This window comes from Tachypleus tridentatus, chromosome 3 (genome assembly GCF_004210375.1).
Source record: "Tachypleus tridentatus isolate NWPU-2018 chromosome 3, ASM421037v1, whole genome shotgun sequence".
Classification (NCBI taxonomy): Eukaryota; Metazoa; Arthropoda; class Merostomata; order Xiphosura; family Limulidae; genus Tachypleus; species Tachypleus tridentatus.
The window spans coordinates 81,104,288-81,127,547 of NC_134827.1; the positions used below are offsets into that span (position 1 = coordinate 81,104,288).

Here is a 23,260-nt window from a genome sequence, read left to right on the forward strand (position 1 = left end):
GAAACGTGATTAATTCCGTGAGAGCTCTATTGTTTCTAAGCTGTTGGTAGAGTATTTATAACACTGGTTTACAAAAAAATATTTTTTGTCTGAGGCAAGAATGTGAATAGGTGTTTTTTACTAATTTGGGTGTGCCGAATTCAAATTTATAAACAGTTTTGCTCTATCATCTCTAGTTTTCTGGCTTTTAAATAGTCTCATTTTAGTATATACAGAGTATATACGTGCTTATTTCAACAGTTGCAGCAGCTTATTACAGATAAAACAGGATAGATAAAGAACATTGACGGAATAAATATACTTGGATGACACAATGTACACAATTCATAGTACCGCAGACAGTTAGAAGTGTGTTTTCTTAGATGATCTGGTGTATTTTGCCTCCGGGATGTCACGCAAGAGCATCCAGCAGAAGTCTCCCATCATGCTGGGGTTCCACTTGCCTTGGTAGTTGCTCTCCATCTTCGTAATGTCTTGGTGGAATCTTTCTCCGTGCTCATCACTCACTGCTCCAAGGTTTGGATGGAAGAAGTTGAGGTGGGAATGGAGAAAATGAATTTTGAGTGACATTCGGCATCCCATATCCTCATAAGTCTTTAGCAACTTCTCAATACAGGCTTGGTAATTTGGTACGCGTGTGTTACCAAGAAAGCCACTACAGACTGACTTAAATGCTTCCCATGCTCTCAGTTCCTTTAAGGTAAGAAGCTCCTCAAAATCAGTATCCTTCAGCACTTCTCGGATTTGAGGTCCGACAAAGATGCCCTCTTTGAGCTTAGCAGCACTGAGACCTGGGAACACAGTAGACAAGTGTTGGAAGGCAGCACCATTTTTGTCCATGGCCTTCACGAAATTCTTCATCAAACCAAGCTTGATGTGAAGAGGAGGAAGAAGCACCTTCTTCATGTCAACCAGAGGATTCTCCTTGACGCTGTGTTCGCCAGGAACGAAAGTGCTTCTAGAGCCCCAGTCTTTCTGCTTGTAATGCTGGGATACAGCTCGAATATCCCAGAGACAGAGAAAGCAACAGTACTTTGTGAAGCCCGCTTGCATACCCATAAGAAGACCAATGACCTTGAGGTCCCCATACAGACTCCACTGGTACTAGTTGTACTTAACAGCTTCTAAAAGAAGTTCCATATTGTCATAGGACTCCTTTACATGGACAGAGTGTGCAGTGGGAATGCTGGGATATTTATTCCCGTTGTGCAGAAGCACAGCCTTGAGACTTCGTGGAAGAGTCTATGAAAAGACGCCAGTCTAAAGGATTATGTGGCAAACCAAGGAAAGTGAACAAGCCAGGTACATTTGTGCAGTAGCACAACTTGTTTTCCATGTCGAAAAATGAAGCAAGGTCTTTGTTCCGATTCCTGAAACTGGTGATCCTTACATCTTCCTGGACTAGGTTCCACTGTTTAAGCCGAGAAGCCAAGAGCTCTGACTGCTGTTTTGACAGATACAAATCACGAGCAAGGTCATTCAGGTCTTCTTGCGTGATCCAGTGTGGCTCGTTGCCACTTGTTCCTGAATAAGAAGAGTTAATATCTTCGGAAGAGATTGACTTGGCAGAATCTTCCCTTGGAGGCATTTCTTCATCTGATGAGGAAAGAAGATCCTTATTTACTGGAGGTGTTGGGACAGGAAGATCATCTGAATGGGGAACGGGTCTCATAGCAGATGGAAGGTTGGGATATTTGATCTTTTTTCTAGAAGATGCATTGAAACCAGTTATATTTGTTAGACAAAAATAACAATCACCTGCATGGCTTCGTGGCTCTCTCCAAACCATCGGGACTGCAAAGTTGAAAGCCGCTTTCTTGCCATTAAACCAAGCAGTTAGTCCATTGTAGCAGGGTTTACAACAGATGTGTGGAGCCCAAGATTTGTCCTGATCACCAATTTTACAGTCAAAATAATGAAAGTAGGCAGTTCTGAGGAGGGAAGTGATGGTTCGACGCTGTGCAACTGTCGTGAAGTCCCCACACACGTAGCAGAAAGAATTGGCCTTGTTGAGGCATCCTCGGTGTTTTGACGAGCTTGAAGCTATTGGAGAATCTGAAAAAAAAAAAATTAAATCATATGTAAGGCAATAATAATTATGTGCGTCGTTGGAAATTGTAATACAAATATATACCCAAAAGATTGTGTAACACAATTGTCGAGGGACACCAACCTCCTGCGCTGACTGCCAGTGCACTACTGGCTGTTGACTGAGACGTGTTGGCTACGCTTAACTGCCAAAATCCGTCTTGATATATAGCTATATATATATATATAATGTAATGCTATCACTTACATTTACTGCATAATAACTAAAAAAGAAGACATAAGTCACACAATATTAGAAATTAACCCTGAATGCATATACGCCTTTATGTACAGTATGTGTACAAAATGTACAGTATGCATATCTAAAAAACTAGAGGTGATGAGTAAAAACGGATTTCAAATCTGAATTCAGCATCCCCAAATTAGGTTAAAACAGCTATTTTTGTGCTTGCCTCAATTTCTTTGTAAACCAGTGTAATCAGTCAGGAATGATTAGTTAGTGGTTAGTGAAGAGGTTGGACACGTCAATGTGTCTTGTAAATTTATCTTGGTTGTTTTTGTAATGTTTATAAACCGAGTTGAATTTCTAACGTGAATATGTTTAAGTAGTTAGTGGTGATATCTATAAGACATCTAGCTGAGGGATTGAAACTCTGGAGAAGATGGGTAGCTTTGGTTGTGAATTGTTGTTGGATACCGTTTGTCCCTTTCTGTTCCTAGTTCTTCCTGATCTATACTGACGAGTTCTTTAACCTCTCCTCCATTAGCGATTGGATTAGACTTGACTTTCTTCCAACTTTATCTAAAATCCTATAATCAATTATTTATTGTTTGCAGTTAAGCACAAAGCTACAGAGTGTGTTCTCTGTACTGTTCTCACCACGAGCGTTATAAATCCATAGACCTCCCGTGAGCATCTGAAAGGGGGGCATTGATTTTTTAAAAGAAAATAGTGTTTCATGACTATTGAAGTCCAGAAAGGATATCATTTATATCTCCTTCTAATGTAGATGTATTTTGTAATGTTTTTAATAGGTTTATTTGCTTGTTTTATAGGGCAAATCCACACTGAGCTATCTGCTATGTCCAGCGCATGGAATCAAACCCCGGATTTTAGAATTGTAAGTCCATTGACTTACCGCTGTGTGTTTTAACAACGCTTTGCTCTGATTGGTGGCTGGACATCACTTGTCTTTCCGAACATGTAGCACGTAACTATTAAAAGTCACGTAGTGGTTTCACTCGGAAACCAATGAAATGCGCTGCAGGTTGATGATGATAGCGTATGTCGATCAGGATTCAGTAAGTGGGGGTATACCCCTTTCACTTGTAAAATCAGTCTAGAAATAAACACGCTTCTTTCACACAGTAAGCACCCGAATTTAAGATATTGCAATTAAAAACTGAGCTATTGGTAATTGTTTTCTCGCAAATTTCTTCGAAATTATAATTTAACGAGATGTGAATATTTCATGTCGCATTTTTGTTCCCCACTCTACACAAGCAGTAATAACTTGCACTCGTAACTACCTCCACGTGCTTTAACACCAAATGTCAACTTGCGTAATTGTAGTCAGGTGATTTTTCGTCAGGTAATATTAATATATGTAATTATCACCACGTGTTTAACCACCGATGATATTAGCACACGTGTGGTTGTCAGTACAAGATTTCGCAGAAAATAATTTTTTTCATAGGGGCGCTATCTTGAAGTTTTCTGTATTAGGTGTGTTGGTATTTTTCTTATAACAACGCCACATCGGGCTATCTGCTGAGTGCACCGAGGAAAATCGAACCCCTTATTTTAGCGTTATAAATCCGTATACTTACCGCTGTACAAGAGGGGGACATTCAGAGATGGGGACGATACTGAAAAAAAGTAAATCTTTGGAATTATTACAAGTCGTTACTTGTTTCTTTATAAAAATAACAAAAGCACAAAATATACTACCCTTATATACTATAATAACTAAAACGTATCAATATATTTCTTCTTCTTGTTTGTCCTGCAAAACTATTACTGTTGTAACTATTTATTGCTTTTTTGAAAATATATATCTGTAAGCAAATTCATTAATGTTCCTTATGCCATTTTACCCTTGTTTAAAAAACAAAGAAGAATTGTTGTAATCGATATATTAATTATTAATTTTAATTATACACTTCAATGAGCAATTAAGAAGTATGTGTTGTTTTCTTATATCACAGACACATCAGGCTATCGGCAGGGTCCACCAACTGGAATCGAACTCCTTATTGTAGTGTTGTAAATCTGATGACTTACCGCTATTCCAGCAGGAGACAATTAGAGAGTAAATCAAAACAAAATATAAGTAAACATTAGCAGTGAAGAGACTGGTAAATATCACCCACAACAGGGATTTGTGACTTTTTATTTAATAAAAAAGAGGAACCAGAGGCTAAGCTCCCCAAAATTGTTTATGTTCTAAATTTCAAAATATATCATTTGCTTAGTATTTGTGATTGCTTTCTTTTGTTGTAGTCCTAATTTCGATTTATAAAATATTTTCTGAAGTAAAGAAGAAAAAAAACTTCGTAGGTACGTAATAGGCGCGGCGTCCTTGGAAATCACAATGAATCCTTGTGTGTGCTTGCGTACGTGTGTGTATTGTAAGGCAACACACGAGAATACTACAAACAAAAGATCTGCTCCCAGTGGCACAGCGGTATATTTACGATCTTACAACACTAGAACCTGAGTTTCGATACCCGTGGTGGGCAGAGCACAGATAGCCCACTGTGTAGCTTTGTGCTCAATTACAACCAACCAAACCAAAGAAAAAAACAGTGAATATCGATACACTTTTTCTCATTAAACAATGATGGCATTAAAAAAGTAAAGTTAAAAAATGTCTTTTTATTTGTGTGTATGAAAAGCAATTTGTTTGAATTTTTGTTTTCATAAATATATTGAACTTGGATTGAGATATACAGACTGTGAAATTCATGAAGCTTGAATCAAGAGATCAGAAGACAGAATTTGTAATTTCGTTACATAATATTGTAATTATTCATGAGTAATGAAACTGCATCGCGACGCAACGTTATAAAGAAAGGTCATCAAAATGTCCGTAACTAGAGTGAAAACTCCAGTTAACCCAAACCCCGATAACCACATAAGGTCTGTTTTGCGTATTGATTAACTTTCTTTTCCTTATCGGTATAAAATTAAAAATTAAATTTCATTTATTTCGATTGCTAACCGAAGTCCGAACCTTGAATCTCGGTAGCCTCATAGCTAGCTTGGGCCATGTTTATCAAATATTTTTCAATAAAATAATTGTTTTGTCATTATGTGTGGATGATGATTGTATTATGTAAGCTGAGGTACCCGTCCTTCGTCCAAGTCAGGTACTTAAAAAATGTGTGGGTGGAAGCTATGATAAATAACACAAAAATCCTAACTTTCATACAGTTTATTTATAACATATTGTCATAGTATTCATTATTACCTAACCAGCATTGTTGTACAAACTTTAAGAACTCACTGTGTATATACTTAAAAAACGGTATTTATCGTGTGATGGTTAAGTTGACTTTATATTAAGAGTTATCAATAGCAGTAGTGGCGGTAGGGGTGCTTTCTGTAATTTCTTTCCACAATGTTTCACGTTATTTCATTATTACTTAATTGTCAGCTGTTGACTACAGAAATGTCTTTCGTCCGAAGTTGTAAAGTCATGGGTCAAAGTAGGAAGTGGTTATAATTCAAGAAAAGGTTCTGCGCATTATCTTTATGGCGGATGTTGGACTAGAAACTTCGGATTAGTTTATACATCATTACGGTAGTGGCGACCTTTTTTTTTCATTGTATTCCTGAAAGATATAAGACGTTTGTGCGTCCTTTCTTCACACTGTATGTATGTACGTCGTGTTATAGAGAATTTAATTTGTGTATGTGTGATTTCTTACAGCAAAGCCACAATGACTATATGCTGTGTCCAACTAGGGAAATCGAACCCCTAATGTTAGCGTTGTAAAATTATTACGTTATCAGAGGTGCAGCGTGGTTTATTTCAGTTTGGATCATAACTGCATATCTTAATTACAACAACTTGATTGCCCAAAACTATATTATAAAAACTACTTCACGCATGCACTCTCATTTGCTTTCTTTTTGTGTATCACTCTTTGATGGACATTTTATTTGTGAAGGCTAAGCCTGCTGTATATACCGCTTCATGAAAAAATATTCTGTATGAAACTATTTGTGACACTATGACTGTCTTAGTTACATGATTTTTGTTTGTTTGTTTGTTTTGAATTTCGCATAAAGCTACTCGAGGGCTATCTGTGCTTGCCGTCCCTAATTTAATAGTGTAAGACTAGAGGGAAGGCAGCTAGTCATCACCACCCACTGCCAACTGTTGGGCTATTCTTTTTACCAACGAATAGTGAGATTGACCGTCACATTATAACGCCCCCACGGCTGAAAGGGCGAGCATGTTTAGCGCGATGGGGATGCGAATCCGCGACCCTCGGATTACAAGTCGCACGCCTTAACGCCCGGCCCATGCCGGGCCGTACATGATTTCTAATAACACACACATACGCACAGTATATATGTATATATTTAAGGACGCCCGACATTACCAAATAGTTAGGGCACTGAACTCATAACCTGAGGGTCACAGGTTCAAATCCCAGTGATACTAAACATGCTCGTCCTTTCAGTCGTGAGAACGTAATAGGTGAAACTGTAGAAAGAAACGAAAGGGAACATGAAAACTAAAATAAGACTGTTTCCGATTTGGGTGAATGTTTGTATACCTTTAAGAAAAAGAACCTTTATCCACCTATCAATAAAGGAGTAAACAACTGTTTGTTTAGTGAAACGTTTCATGCAGGACTACCCATGCGTAACCGTTCCTAGGTTTGATCTTGTAGACTGAAGGACAGACTGCTAATCAACTCCACCCACTGCCAAGTATATAGGTTTGTCTGACCAAATAGTGTTATTTCAATGTCACTCTTATAGCAAACCAAGATTCCAGGGTACATAATTCGTTTTTAAGACAAGAAGCCACGAACCTTGGCTTCTTCATAGTCAAGACGCGTTAACCAATAATAATTCAGCCTGAGAAACAGATTACCCAAAACTAAACATACTCTTATTTCACTTTAGACTGTCGTTCTAATCTTGACTTTTATATCAGTTACTTGATTTTTGTGCTGGGGATTAATTTGATTAACAGTCATTTAAGTACTGTGGGCCCGGCATGGCCAGGTGGCTAATAAGCTCGCCTCGTAATCTGAGGGTCGCGGGTTCGAATCCCCGTCGCACCAAACATACACGACTTTTTTAGTCGTGGGGCGTTATAAAGTGACGGTCAATACCACTATTAATTGGTAAAAGAGTAGCCTAAGAGTTCGCAGTGGATGGGGATGATTAGTTTCCTTCTCACTGGTCTTACACTGTTAAATTAGGACGGCTAGCGCAGATAGCCCTCATGCAGCTTTGCGCAAAGTGAAAAAACAAACCAAATGAATATGTTTATGGCAAAACAATAAGAATAACTACCGCCGTCTATAATTTTGAATATTGACTGGAAGGTTAGCACCATATCACGCTGAGGCATTGACTGTTACTCTTATAGCGCACTTACATTGAGTGAACGATATAAAAATCAATCGATTAATTTTGAGGGTTAACCAAGAAGCACATTGTAACCGATTTTCTCTGTAAGTGTCCAAATGTAAATATTCAAAATGTATATTTATATCCAGTTTGTGTTTGTTGTTGTTTATTTCAGGTCCGTGCTTCCAAACAATCTGTTATCATAAAACTGCTTTATAAAATATTTACTTCATAATTATATTAAAGCTCTGTTTTATTTTGACTTAGGGTAGAATTGAAAATATAATAGGCCCGGCATGGCCAAGTGTATTAAGGCGTTCGACTTGTAATCCGAGAGACGCAGGTTCGAATCCCGGTCACACCAAACATACTCGCCCTTTCAGCCATGGGGCGATATATAATGTGACGGTCAATCCCACTATTCGTTGGTAAAAGAGTAGCCCAAGAGTTCGCACCAGTGAATGGTGATGACTAGTTTCCTTCTCACTAGTCTTACACTGCTAAATTAGGGGTGGTTAGCACAGATAGCCCTCAACTAGCTTCGTGCGAAATTAAAAACAAAAGGAAAATATAATTTTATATTTAATAATAAATTAGGTTTAGGTACAATGCCATAATATTACCAGCACACGTAAATTAATTTAGGTTACTATATGGTAAGTTAAAAAAGAAAAGACTTAAGAATCCCAATAATTTTATATACACATCACTGTTATTAGGGGCCTAATTGTATTTCATTGCTTTGCTGGGCCAAGCTGTCCTAGTAAATAACTCTTGCACAGGTGAAACTACAGTCAACAGCAGGTGGCCAGGCGAATCATAGGAACACCTTTATATCTATATTAATTAATAACCTAACAACTAACTGCAACGCCCCTGGCAGTCTCCTACCCTTTCACTCTTATGTCCCTAAGACATGCGCTCAGCAACAGTCAGTTGCAAATTCTTTTTGTTCTGTAGTTTGTTTTAATTAAAGTTTTAATACCCATAACAGCCATCTTTAGACTATCTTTTTTACTTCAAGTAGGTTTCTCATCATCATGAACCAAAGAAGGAATTATATCTTTGTCACAGAATATATTTTCAATTTTACTTTTTATGAAAGTAAAAAATGTCCAATACAATCATCAAACAACTGGTCCGCTGTATAACATCAAATAATAAATTAGAGGTAATGATACAAGGTTATTCACACACCTGAAGTGATTTAGGCTACTATGCAGTGTGTGCTAGAAAGGACTCAAATATTCCATAAATATTACGATTTATTCAGATGTTTATATAACTCAAGCAGTAAAGTAAAATGATATAAAATAGTAAGTTGTTTTTTGAAACTTTTAAGAGTGAAGTGTTTGTTTCTGAGGCATTTCTTTTTCTTATCTAAACATTTCTCTTTGTAATTTTTAGAATTATTGTGATGTTCTAATAAAAAAATTTAAATCATAGGCACCGAATCTGTTTGAAATAATGTAACTTTGTATTTATTTTTAATTTTTGCTATTCTCGCTCCTAAATTGTGATAGTATTTCTGTTTGATTGTGAATACAATAGTCTATGTTTTAGTATAGAGCACCATGTTATCTTAACGCATAAGTTTCATGTAAATACGAAACGATTGGTCTTTCCTTGCATTCATATTCCTTATCTTCTCCTTCCAGGGTTTCGGTAGGGGTAGGTGGTTAAGGTGTTTATCGACTCGTAATACATGGGCCACGGGTTAGAATCCTTGTCACACCAAACATGCTCACCCTTTCAGCCGTGGGGGCGTTAAAATGTAACAGTTAATCCCACGATTTGTTGGTAAAAGAGTAGCTCAAGAGTTGGCGGTGGGTGGTGATGAATAGCTATATTCCCTCTATTCTTACACTGCTAAATTAGGGACGGCTAGCGCAGATACCCCTTATATAGCTTTGTGCGAAATTCAAAACCAAACCAATCAAAATTAGGGATGGCTAGTTTACTGCTTCAAAATTAGAAACGGTTCAAGCAGATACCCTTTGCGCAAAAATTACAATATAAAACAAACAAACAAACCGCCACAATGTTGAAAGGATATAAAAGTCAGGATACACAGGAAAATTAATTGATAGACAACATTATAAAGGTATAGCACCATGTTGTCCAACATAAGAATAGTATTGCATAACGTGCCTAACATTTGCAAGTACGAAGTCAATCAAGTTATTGAAATTTGTTCATATTCGATTTGAACGTTTTGAAAGAATAACTGTACAAAAACGTCCTATTATGACAGTTTAGTGATCTCAGAAACCACGCCAAAAGCTAACTTTATAACACTGTGTTTCTGCACAATGCAGTTGTCAGGTCTTTTGCTATTGTTGAAAGGATTCGTGCCAATTACAGCTGTACATTGAAACTGAAACCTATACCGTTTTACGTGGTACGTCTCGGATTCACGTCACTGACGCAAAGGAACGATTAATGCGCTAAAGAAAGCCTGCAGAGTTGAATTGTTGCTAAAAGCAAATAACAAGAGCTGCTGTCTCTACAGTGGCCACCGTAAAAATTGAACCCCAAATGTTAGCGCTATAAACCCTCACACTTACTACTAAGCCACGGTCTTGAGCTTCATTTAGTTGGACGATACTCAATTAGCGTAAGAGAATTAATTAGTTGTCACGAATATAAAAACATCTTTTCACGAATGTCATTTCCCAAAATATTCAATTTAGCCGCAAGTAAATAAATTGCGTTGAAAGGATAATAAGTTATTAAATATATATTTTGAACAAACAAGTTTTATTACTACCAAGTAATTGTGCTTATCGATAGATAATAACTTTTTTGATAGCTCTTAGGTCCGTTCCCCTACTTTGTGTTGTGTGTTTTGTGAAAAGTTGCGTTGTATCTTTTTGTTTTTTATCCTTGTGGAAATTTGTAACAGTCTTTGTTCAGTGATGTCAATACCACCACGACTGTATTTTTTATATATTTAAAACCTAATAAGAAATTAGGACATATTAATTATAATCTTCGAAATCACTATGGACTCTGTAATATTTAGCCTCAGTGATGTTTGACCTTTCTTTTTATAATGATTATTCTTTAAGAAACCAGTTAATAATTGCCCTGAAAAGTAGCCGAAGGCGGTATAGAGTGGACCATCTGTTTTCACCATATCGCACCAATACAATGTTGTCTATCAGTGAGTCAGAAGGCACTAAAATGACGTCACATCACATCAGGGTCGTTTCACGTTGCAAATTTGTACTTTCGTGACGTCATATAAAACATGCGCATGCTGTGGAGCACGAGAAAAACTTTGCACTCTGTAAGCACCAACGAAGCATGACGCATGAACTGCAAAATAAATAAATAAATAAATATATTTGTTACTCTTAATATTTGTTATATTGATACAGAACACTTTCGGGCACCTCTCGAATGTATGTCTGTTTTTATTTCTCTTGAAATTGTTTGTTACTGTGGACAATAAGGTATATATATACACATAAAAACGTACCAGTTCATTGTGATGTTTCTATTTCACGAATATACAGGTTGAATTATTGTGCACATGCATATACGTGAATTTAAATTATTATAAAACATACGTGGTGGGCCCGGCATGGCCAAGCGTGTTAAGGCGTGCGACTCGTAATCTGAAGGTCGCGGGTTCGCATCACCATCGCGCCAAACATGCTTGCCCTTTCAGCCGTGGGGGTGTTAAACGTGACGGTCAATCCCACTATTCGTTGGTAAAAGAGTAGCCCAAGAGTTGGCGGTGGGTGGTGATGACAATAAGATAACATTTACACACAAATAAATTCGAAATGAAACCGATATTTTTTGTTACAATGACATGAAGTATGGTCTTACAGTCGTGCCTTGTGGCTACCTCTGTAGTTCTGTGAGTTCAAATTTTGGTTGATGAAATTTTGTAAGTATACCTTAATATTAGTTTGTTTAAATACGAACTGTTAGAAGTTCCAACTAGTTAAATAAAATTTCAATTGGAGTTGAACTATTTCCACTGATAAACAAATGTTAAGAAAACAATTTGTAAACAATTGAAACGATGATGACGTCATATGCGTTGTCATAAAACAATTTGTATTATTGAATGAAACAAGTGTGTGAATCTAAGAGCAAAATGATTCCATGGCTGATTAAGCATGTAAATACAACATCAAATGATACACATCATTGTGACTTAAAGTCAAGGTTAGGCCTTATTAAACTGACAGATTTCATACACATAAAAAGATGGTGCATGAAGTTAAAAGAAGTTTCTTTTTTAATGACTGTACCAAACGTTATTGCGACCTAATGCAATGGTGGATTTAAGGTTGTGTGGGCCCTACATTCCGTCTAATTTTTGCCTAGAATAAAATTATCCAATGACCTCCATTAAGACCAAGAGTCCTGGAGCTGAGCCTCCTTTAACCTCCACTTAAATACGCCACAGATCGAAGGCTCGAAAATACAGTGAGTGATAACACCACACAATATTTGTGTGTACAAACTATGGGAAAACGGCCTATTTACAAGAACAAGGTTCCAGACTGATGCAAGGCCCGGCATGGCCATGTGGTTAAGGCACCCGACTCGTAATCCGAAGGATGTGGGTTTGAATCCCCGTCGCACCAAACATACTGGCCCCTTTCAGCCGTGGGGGCGTTACAATGTTACGGCCAATCCCACTATTCGTTGGTAAAAGAGTAGCCCAGGAGTCGGCGGTGGGTGATGATGACTAGCTGCCTTCCCTCTAGTCTTACACTGCTAAATTAGGGACGGCTAGCGAAGATAGCCTTTTGCACGAAATTCGAAACAAACAAACAATTCCCCCCTCTTCGAGTATCATACATAATTTACCATTTGTGAATTTTAGAAAATTATAGTGACTCGTAAATGAAAAATAACTGCTCTCAAGACAGCAAAACTTTAAACAGTGCAACAACGGGGCATTTGATGAAATAAAACTTTAGTCATGCAAAATAGATAGATGTAGTAGTTCTGTCATAGTACTTATTGTTTATTTCTGAATTTCGCGCAAAGCTACATGAAGGCTATCTGCGCTAGCCGTCTCTAATTTAGCAGTGTGAGACTAGTGAGAAGGAAACTAGTCATCACCACCAACTGAGAACTCGTGGGCTACTCTTTTACTAATGAATAGTGGTATTGACCGTCACATTATAACTTCCCCACGACTAAAAGAGTGGTGTATGTTTGGTGCGACGGGGATTCGAACCGGCGACCCTCAGATTACGAGGCGAGCTTATTAGCCACCTGGCCATGCCGGGCCCACAGTACTGAAATGACTGTCAATCAAATTAATCCCCATCACAAAAATCAAATAACTGATATAAAAGTCAAGATTAGAACGACAGTCTAAAGTGAAATAAGAGTATGTTTAGTTTTGGGTAATCTATTATTGGTTAACGCGTCTTGACTATGAATAGAAGAGGCCAAGGTTCGTGACTTCCTATCTCAAAAAGAATTATGTACTCTGGAGTCTTGGTTTTTCTATATGAGTGACATTGAAATACCACTATTTGGTCAGACAAACCTATATAATTGGCAGTGGGTGGAGTTGATTAGCAGTTGATTAAACAAACAGATGTTTACTCCTTTATTGATAGGTGGATAAAGATTCTTTTTCTTAAAGGCATAGAAACTTTTACCTAAATCGGAAACAGTCTAACTTGAACTTAGGCCTACAACTTGCATTGAAGCAATCGTAGCTTGTTGTGGACGTTATTGACAAAATAAATCATTGTCGTTACGTGGACTAGACTTGGCATTATTTTAACCGAATAATCTAAAATATACGTATTTTTTAATTTCGCACAAAGCTACTCAAGGGCCATCTGCGCTAGCCGTCCCTAATTTAGTATCGTAAGAATAAAGGGAAAGCAGCTAGTCATCATCACCCACCGCCAACTCTTGGGCTACTCTTTTGCCAACGCAATAGTGGGATTGACCGTCACATTATAACGCCCTCACAGCTGAAAGGGCGAGCATGTTTGGTGTGACCGAGATTCGAACCCACGACCTTCAGATTTCGAGTCGAGCGCCTTAACCCACCTAGCCATGCTGGGTCCATTTAAAAGAAAAAGGCTCCACCTAACCATAGAACACGTTTCAACATTGTATAATTGTAAACGTCTTGCTCCGTTTAGAGAAGTGTGACCACTTAAAGTTATCTTATTTCATAAAATCATTTGCATTTAGTTACGTTAACTTTTTGCTAACTATACTAGATCTTATCATTTAGTCACAAAGCACATTTCTTATTAAAAGATTAATAAACTAATACGTTTTGCATCCTCATGTTCATTCGCAGTCTAACTGCTGTTCATCAGATTTAGCACAAGAAATGACATGACTTATCTGTCCACACGTGCATGTTTAAGATAGACTTGCTTCTTGCTGACGCAGAGATTAAACCTTTTGAATATTTATGAATAACATAACATGACAAAATCCCACTTATTCTAAAAAACGTGCATTACTTAACATTCATTCAGAGCATTCTCGTGCATTTTGAAACTCACGAACACTTTGGAGAACCAGAAAGAAAAATGTTGTGTATGTTGTTGTTATTCTATGGGTAATAAAATTAGATGAAAAAATGTTTGAGGAAAACTTAGTTAAATGTATTTCTCGATTAGGTTAGAAGATTATATCTTTGGACCAATGTTGTTGTTTTACATATGTTGTACAAATCTGTGTTTCTCTTGCCCAATAAAATACAGGTCGAGCGTGGAAAGACATTTTTCATCCACATTTGAGTTAGACGAGTATATATAGAGAGAGTTCAGTGACATTTGTAAAAGACTGGTAAACAAGATGCCTATTATTACATTAATGATAAATATGTTAAAGTTCATTGTAATATACATTATACAAATAATATGTATTCTCAAAGAAGTGATGTCCATGTGACTTGCTTTATAATGACACGACCAAGACTTATTAATAACATGAACGACAGTATTTTCTTTCGCTTGTTCTGTTTTGTGTATGCGTCTATGTTTAACACGTTTCCAACACGTAAACAGGCTTTATGATACACTGAGTACAGTGGGTCGAATGTGAATACGAGGATTCAGGGTTCGATTCTCGTTACTACAAAATCGCACTGTCCAACAGTTTGAGTTTGTGGGTGTGGCTTAACAGTGGTAGACAAATATCATTCTTCGATTAGAGTAGCTCAAGAGTTGGCGGTGGTGCTGTTGACCAGCTGTTTTCCCAATGGACTATACGTTCAAAATTATGAACAACTAGCGTAAATAGTCCTTTTGACAAGTATATGAAACAACGAAAATGAAAATATAATTTTGTATACCTTGTTGGAAGTGATACAGAACTAATTTAGTTGCTGGTTTATTATAAGCGATAAACGAGTTGTACTGAATAATGAATCACATTACAAGAAGCGTGTATGCACTTTTGATAGCAAAGATTGGTTTGGGTTTAAATTTTGCGCAAAGCTACACAAGGGCTATCTGCATTAGCCGTCCCTAATTTAGCAGTGTAAGACTAGAGTGAAAGCAGCTAGTCATCACCACCCACCGCCAATTCTTGGGCTACTCGTTTACCAATGAATAGTGGGATTGACCGTCACATTATAATGCTTCCACGGCTGAAAGGGCGAGCATGTTTGGTGTTACAGGAATTCGAACTCGCGACCCTCGGATTACGAGTCGAGAGCCTTAACCACCTGGCCATGCCGGTCTCTGATTCCAAAGAGAATTTTTGTTTCGAGAAGTGTCATTGCCCGACATGTTATAGAGTGTCATTAGCGGGATTTCTACCGTTGGAGGCCGTGATGGCTATAATCCTAATCTAATTAAAAATTTGTTGAAAAGAAGGTCGGGTTAACAACTGGGAAGTTGAATTTTACAAAATTCGTGGAATAGATTGTTCTTTTTGTATTGGATGTCCCATATTGTGTGTATTTATATATATCTGTATATTTAATTATACACGGGTCTATATGTATGGCCAGGGTCGCAAATCCATGTTTAGCATTACTGAACGCTTTTATAGCCAGTTGTACATTGCAAAATATTTGAATTTTCAGGATAAACTCACCTACAAACCAAACAGCCAGATTAGACGGAGAACGTTTCTTAACGCTTTCTTCTGTCATGCTGTTGTAAAAGCCCCCGAGAGCACAGCCGTACATCTGTATACTTACGCCACGAGAAATTTGATTTCGATACCCGTGGTGGGCAGACCACAGATAGCCCATTGTGTAGCTTTGTTCTTGATTTCAAAACAAACTAACAAAGTTACTGTAAAATATCTCACATTTTAAAATCTTCTTTTCACTTCGGTATTTTTCCCCATATTTCCTTTTCCGTAACATTGAAAAAAATGCAGTTTTTTAAATTTACAGCTCCCTCTATTTCTCCAATTTCCAGGTTTAGTCCCTGCATGTGTGCGTGTGTGCTGTTCGTGTATAATAGGATATAGTATAAAATATAACGTGTGCTCTTTTATGTAAGACTGCTTTCCTTCCTGGGCTTGGTTCACTAACATGTAATTTCAAGGTTGCATAGAAATAAACTCTTAATAACAGTGCTCCAAAGATATCAATGGTGCGATATCTTTCTAATATTGCCATTCTTTTAGCTGTAATGATGCGACTAAAAACAAAAGTGGTATTCATAAGCCTATTTAGAAATAAGAATTATGATTTTAAAACTAACGTAACGTAACCTATCAATTTTGCTTTATTAGTGACTATAAATACTGTGTTTCCAAAATATCCTTTCTTGTGGGGCCTGGCATGGCTAGGTGGTTAATGTGCTCGACTCGCAATCTAAGGATCTCAAGTTCGAATCCCCATCCCTCCAAACATGCTCGCCCTTTCAGCCGTGGGGGATTATAATGTGATAGTTAATCCCCTATTCGTTGGCAAAAGAGTAGCTCAAGAGTTGGCGGTGGGTGGTGGTGACTAGCTGCCTTACCTCTAGTCTTACACTGCTAAATTAGGGACGGCTAGCGCAGATAGTCTTCGTGTAGCTTTGCGCGAAATTAAAAACAAACAAGCATTGCATTTTAATTTCAATTTCTCATGTTACTTTTTGTTTCAGTGAAGCCTTTGGCAGTACGTATAGTTGTTGAAATAACTAGTTTAAGATGAAAAATATGTGTCGCTCGGTTCACCTTTTTACATGTGTATGTGGCAGTTTCAACTGAAACCTTCTGAAAAGGTGAAAATAGAAACCCATAAGATTTGAATCCTTTAACAGATAAATTAGATTTGTTGTTATGTTTCTTAAAAGAATGCAGGGTGACAGGCCTTTTTTGGAACATCAGTTTTTCTATAACTTTATCAGTTTCGAAATAAGATCATATTCGACGATTTTAATAGCACATAAACGTAACTTAGCTAGGTGCTTCAAACAGTGTTCTTCTTGGCTCAAACAAGCTTATTTCATCTGGTATAGAGACGAACGTTAATAGATGCCGAACCTGAGAACACTTTCATAACCAAACAGATGTGACAGAATTATTGATCTAATGGATTTTGTACAATAACAAAAGCGCGCACGAAATAATTAGATGTCGCTGGAAAGAAAACAACAATAAAAAAAAAAAAGCTCAGCGTATCCTTCTAGTTAACGTGTTTAGACAGCGAGTCCGATAGTTCATATCCACTGTAAGTTTTATTTGTTTGTTTTGAATTTCGCGCAAATCTACACAAGAGCGTTCTGTGCTACGCGTCCGTAGTTTGAAAGTGAGCTAGATGTAAAGCAGCTAGTTATCACCACCCATCGCCAACTCTTGGACTACTCTTTTACCAACGAATTGTGTGATTGACCGTAACATTATAATACCACCACTGCTGAAAGTGCGAGCATGTTTGGTGTGATAAGGATTTGAACACTCGCCCCTCAGATTAGAAATCGAGCGCCCTAACCATCTCGATTAGGGATGAATAATCGCTTGTGCTACTGATGGTGCACCATCTATGACAGGCAGATACAAAGGTTTTATTGCACATTTAAAAAAAGCTGTCCCAGGCCATCATCGAAAGAACGTACTCCACATCAAATATGCTTGCCCTTGCGCTCGTGGAAGCATTATAGTGTGACAATCAATTCAACTATTTGTTGGTAAAAGAATTGTTCAAGAGTTGGAAGTGGGTGATGATGACTACCCGCACTACCTGTAATCTACCACTGCTAAATTAGGGACGTGTAACGCAGATAGCCCTTGAATAGCTGTGCGCAAAGTTCAACCTTTTAAAGCATTACACGTATGTTTATAGAATATATTATGTCAAATGTGCACTTAATATATTAATCATGTGAAAAGTGATAAGTTGCCAGTGAACTGTTATACACAATCACGTGAAGTAAAGTTGCAATGAAGTACCAATTACATCCACGTACACGGTCATGAAAAGCGATTGTTTGTTTTTGAATTTCACGCAAAGCTACACGAGGACTATCTACACTAGCCGTCCTTAATTTAGCAGTGTAAGACTAGAGGGAAGGCAAATAGTCATCACCACTAACCAATAACTCTTGGACTACTCTTTTACCAACGAATAGAAGTCCTGACTGTAACATTATAAAGACCCTACGGCTTAAACAATGAGCATGTTTGCTGGACAGGGATTCGAACCCGCGACCCTCAGATTAGGAGTCGAGCGCCTTAACAACCTGGCCATGCCTTACAAATAAGTACTGTTGAAACAAGATACTTATGCTAGGTTCATCAATATCCTGTTCGGGTCCATATTCTTCGGTTTCGGAAAGCTGATCTTGCGTCGAGTTTTCAACTACAGTGTATATACTGTGCTGGGTTCATTGGTATCCTGTCCGGGTTCGAAAATTTCATCTTCTTACGTCTTGTTTTCACCTCAGAGTATTTATTGCACTAGGTTCATCCATATCCTGCCCGGGTTCATATTGTTCAGTTTCGGAAAGCTGATCTTCCTGCGCCGTGTTTTCACCTAAGAGTATTTATTATATTAGGTTCATTCGTATCCTGCCCGGGTTCATATTGTTCGGTTTCGGAACGATAATTTTCTGGGTTCATATTGTCACTTGTAGAGTACTGTACTAGTTTAATCTATTTATATATATATATACCCAGTCCATGTTCATGTTGTTTAGTTTCGGTTACTTGTTTCATGCTGTCATCTATGAGGTATTGTACTGTGTTCAACTATATTCCGTTCGGTTTTGGAAAGCTACTCTTCAAAAACAGGCTAAATGTTTTGGGTTTCCTTACAACCTTTAGTCGATGGATTTTAACTTATTTTGTTTCTTAGAACAATCATTGACTCCCACATAATCACATTCCGATGTAATATCTATAGAAAGTATATTTCTGTGGTGCATCACCACCTTCATATGCTGAAAGTTGACTACGCTTCCGAAATATTAAGAAACACTCATGAGAACTAATACGTCAAACCAATGTTTTTAAACCGAAGCAAAAAAAAAACAACAACAACATAAAACGCCTTAAATGTAAAGAGATGCTATTTAATTAAAACATACAATAAGGCAGCTCAGCTTGCTTTATGGAGATTAAAATTTTGTTTGGTGATCAATATTTCGCCTTAAGCTTCCTTCTTGTGAAGCCGTACTACGAAATGTTACGCAGAAAGTCATTCGTTTATGTGTTCTGTATATTAAATATGTTATGCAAGGAACTCCAGTTAGCGTCCTCTGAATTTTTATGGTTTGTTTTTTTCATTTGCTTGGATTTTGAATTTCGCACAAAGCTACACGAGAGCGATGTGCGTTAGCCGTCCATAATTTTGCAGGGTAAGACTACCCTGTCAACTTTTGGGCTACTCTTTTCCCAACGAAAAGTGGGATTGACTATAACATTATAACGCTCTCACGGCTGAAAGGGCGAGCATGTTTGTTTTAATGGGGATTCAAACCCACGATTCTCAAATTACGAGCAGAAGCCCTCTGAAATTAGGTATACAAGTTGTTTCCAATTGCTCTTGTTTACAGATATGGAGCGGAAATTAGTTATATGGATTGCAGTGTAGTAGAATAGGTACAAAGTAAGATATGTAAACCGAATGTAATGTGACAAATTATTCTTTGTTGTTGCTAAGCCCAAAGCTATACAATGGGCTATATGTGCACTGCCCACCAAGATTATTGAAACACAATTTCCAATGTGGCAAGCCTAAAAACGTACCGCTGAGCCGCTGGAGGAAGATGGCTTATGAAACAAAACGAAATAAACGTTTTTGATTAACAATATTTGTATATTGATGGTAAAATAATGATTCTATGTTTCCTAAAAACTTCAAGTGGCTACTGATCAAACACTTCTTCTTATTGGTATTCGATGTTTCGTTTTCGTTTATGGACGTACATTTGTTGCTTTCGTTGGAATTTCGCACAACGCTACACGAGGGCTGTCTGCGCAGTCATCCGTAATATAGCAGTGATAGACTAGAGAGAAATCAGCTAGTCAATACCACGCACCGCCAACTCTTTGGCAACTCTTTTACCAACGAATAGTGGGACTTACCTTCACATTATAACGCCCCACGACTGAAACGACGAGCCTTTCGTTGGCAGGGATTCTAACTCGTGACCCTCAAATTGCGAGTCGGGTGCCCTAACCATCAGGCCATGCTAGGCCTGAATTTGTTAGATTTATTGAAAAATTAGGTTAAACGATTGTTCTAAATTAAGACAAAATTAACTAACAACTTAATTCTTGTTTAGAGCATGAATACTATTTATTTACCTGCACCAAATCGTAGCTTATAGCTCATAGAAAGCTACATAGAAAGCGTTATAGTCGCTTTTTTGAGGAGATAGATCAGAGGAATGGCAATTAGTCAACAGCACCCACCGTCAACTCGTCGACTGTCTAAACCATGGATTCTCAACCGGGGTCCATGGAATATTTCTGGGGTTCACAGGCAAAACATAACAAATTGGGGGTCCACAATGATATTTTGGTGGTCCATGAAGAAAACCAACTCAGAATGGTTTTTATTATTAAAAATTCTATTTCTACTGTAATTTTGGTTGGACGTGAAAAAAGCTGAAGTAGACATTCAAACGAATTTGGATTATTTTCTAGATTTTGAAAATTTTCCAGAAAATTGCCTTGAAAGCAATAAAAAAAAGAAAAAAAATAAGTGATAAGAGCTGGTTTTAAATATGCGCCTCAGGCAGTCGGTTCTTTTCCTATTATATTGTCTGTCTGACCTTCGCCCTCCCATACTAATCTCCTAAGGGAATTTATTCCAGAAATACTTCGATCTGTCAAACCCTTCTAGGGGAAAATCTATTAAAATGTCGACTTGACCCAAGCAGTTCACTTCAGTTTAACGTTGAACTCCATCGTGAAAAGGTAAGAGATATTAAAAGTTCCTAGTACAGACATTCTTTCGTATTTTTTTTTAATTTCTGCATTTCAATAATGAAAAAATTATCTCCCAGTATAAAAGTATAAAAAGACTGAAAAGAAAAATAGCAAATCTTTCCCGTTTTGATACAAATTTCAAATATCAATTCATATCTTGGCAGTTATCTGATATAATTATCAGCTTTGAGGAAGTTAAAAATGTCAATGGTGACCCTAATGATAATAATGAATGACTTGTATAGTTTTTTTAATCATTCAAGTTATTTTAACTATAACATTTCTATTTACCAGTTTTACCTCGAACATTTACCATGCACTCTGTTTCTAAATATGTGTTTTATTTGTCGAAAAATTTCTAAAAAATGAATAGCAATATATATAGTTAGATATTATGAAATGCAATAATTGTATTACCAGCTGTATATATATTAATTATATATATATGTATGAATATGTATATATATATATTATTTTTTTTGCAGCCATCCCATGGCTGCTCCAAGTAAAAGAAGTGCCGACAGTACTCCGTTGAATATTTGTCTTACGGATTTATTCCAACACCACATAATGAAACGAAACCAATGTGCCTCATATGTATGGATGTACTTTCAAATGATAGTATGAAACCTTGTAAACTAAAAATTCATCTAGAAAAGAAGCACACAGGAGAGAAAGATAAACCAGTAGAATACTTTAAAAAATTTCGTGATGATTTCCAAGCTAGAAAAACAGTGTCTCAATTGTTTAATAACAAAGTGTGTAAAATGAGTGATGGTTTACTGGCATCATATGAAATTAGCAAAATAATAGCAAAGGCAGGAAAACCCCATAATGTTGGTGAAACAGTAATTCTACCAGCAGTGTCTGTTATAATTTCGTCAGTTATGAAACAAAATGCAAGTGAAATTACTAATTCCATCCCTTTAAGCAACTCTTCTGTGTCACGACGCATTGATGAAATGGCAGAGGATGTAGAAAAACAATTGATAGCCCATTTGCAAGTGAAACAGTTTGCCCTTCAACTTGACGAATCCACTTTAAGAGATAATGAGGCCATTTTATTAGCATATGTTAGATTTAACAATGATGAAAGACCCAAAGAGGAAATGCTTTTTGCTAGAAGTCTTGTGACAGACACAAAAGGTGAAACAATTTTTAATGAAGTTGTTACTTATTTCCAGGAAAACAATATTCCACTCAAAAATATAATCGCTTGTGCTACTGATGGTGCACCATCTATAACAGGCAGATACAAAGGTTTTATTGCACATTTAAAAAAGCTGTCCCGGAAGTATTTTGTATTCACTGCGTGATACACCGTCAACACTTAGTTGCAAAGAAAATGAGTGCACGTTTGCATGATGCCCTTACTGTCGTAATACAAGTAGTTAACCATATTAAATCAAATTCTCTCCGAGACCGCCTTTTTCATGAATTATGTAAGCAAAATGGAGAAGAGTTTGAGCGGCTTGTATTACATACAGAGGTGAGATGGCTATCAAAGGCGAATTGTCTTCAGCGTTTCATTGCACTTTGGGATTCTATTGTTTCCTTTCTTGCGAACACACAACTTGGAGAACAGCTGCTTGCAAATAAATGTGATGTGTTTTTTTTATCAGATATATTTGAAAAATTGAATTCACTTAATAAACAGCTCCAAGGATAAGATTCTGATCTGATATATAGTAAAAGTGCTATTGCTGCTTTTCTGAGGAAACTACAGTTGTATAAGAATAATATCAGACGTCGTGCATTTGAACAGTTTCCTTGTTTGGCCTCTGTTAGCAGCGATTTGCAAGATGAAGATCTTGCATTATATGGTGAATATATGGAAAATATGCATAAAGATATGCAAACTCGGTTTAGTGACCTACTCATGATGGTTATACCGACTTGGGTTTCAATTCCTTTCGAAGTTAATGTTGCTGACATAGACATATCTTTGCAAGAGCCTCTCATCGAATTACAAAGTGATGAAATAATGCGTGCAAAATTCAAAGATGGAAAGTACAATGTATGGAAGACAAATGATGTTGCTACAAAGTACCCTTTGCTCTGGGATAAAGCGCAGCTCTACGTTATTGCTTTTCCAACATCTTATCTTGTTGAATCGGGATTTAGTCGTATTTCTCAACTGTTATCAAAAGCTCGAAACAGACTTGACATTGTGAAAAGAGGTGATCTTCGACTATCATTAACATCGATGGAACCAGATATAAAGAAACTCGCCGAGCAGCATCAACCACAGGGATCTCATTGAACAAATAT

The 23,260-nt window shown here is 37.2% G+C and overlaps 2 protein-coding genes across 3 annotated transcripts in view; both read left to right on the top strand.

Annotated features, from left to right (window-relative positions):
* LOC143247338 (protein cycle-like) overlaps positions 1-23,260 on the top strand; it is an 81,879-nt gene that overhangs the window by 22,799 nt on the left and 35,820 nt on the right. The window lies entirely within an intron of this gene.
* Positions 21,613-23,252, top strand: LOC143245906 (SCAN domain-containing protein 3-like). The gene is made up of 2 exons (XM_076492158.1): positions 21,613-22,283; positions 22,679-23,252. Exons 1-2 carry the CDS (start codon positions 21,613-21,615, stop codon positions 23,250-23,252), a joined length of 1,245 nt encoding a protein of 414 aa, XP_076348273.1.

What these genes read in the sequence shown, in the direction of transcription:
- LOC143245906 (XM_076492158.1), top strand. Translation starts at nt 21,613, where the DNA reads ATGAAACCTTGTAAACTAAAAATTCATCTAGAAAAGAAGCACACAGGA. An exon ending in TTAAAAAAGCTGTCCCGGAA is followed by an intron (nt 22,284 to 22,678) that starts GTATTTTGTATT and finishes TCTGATATATAG; the next exon opens with TAAAAGTGCTATTGCTGCTT.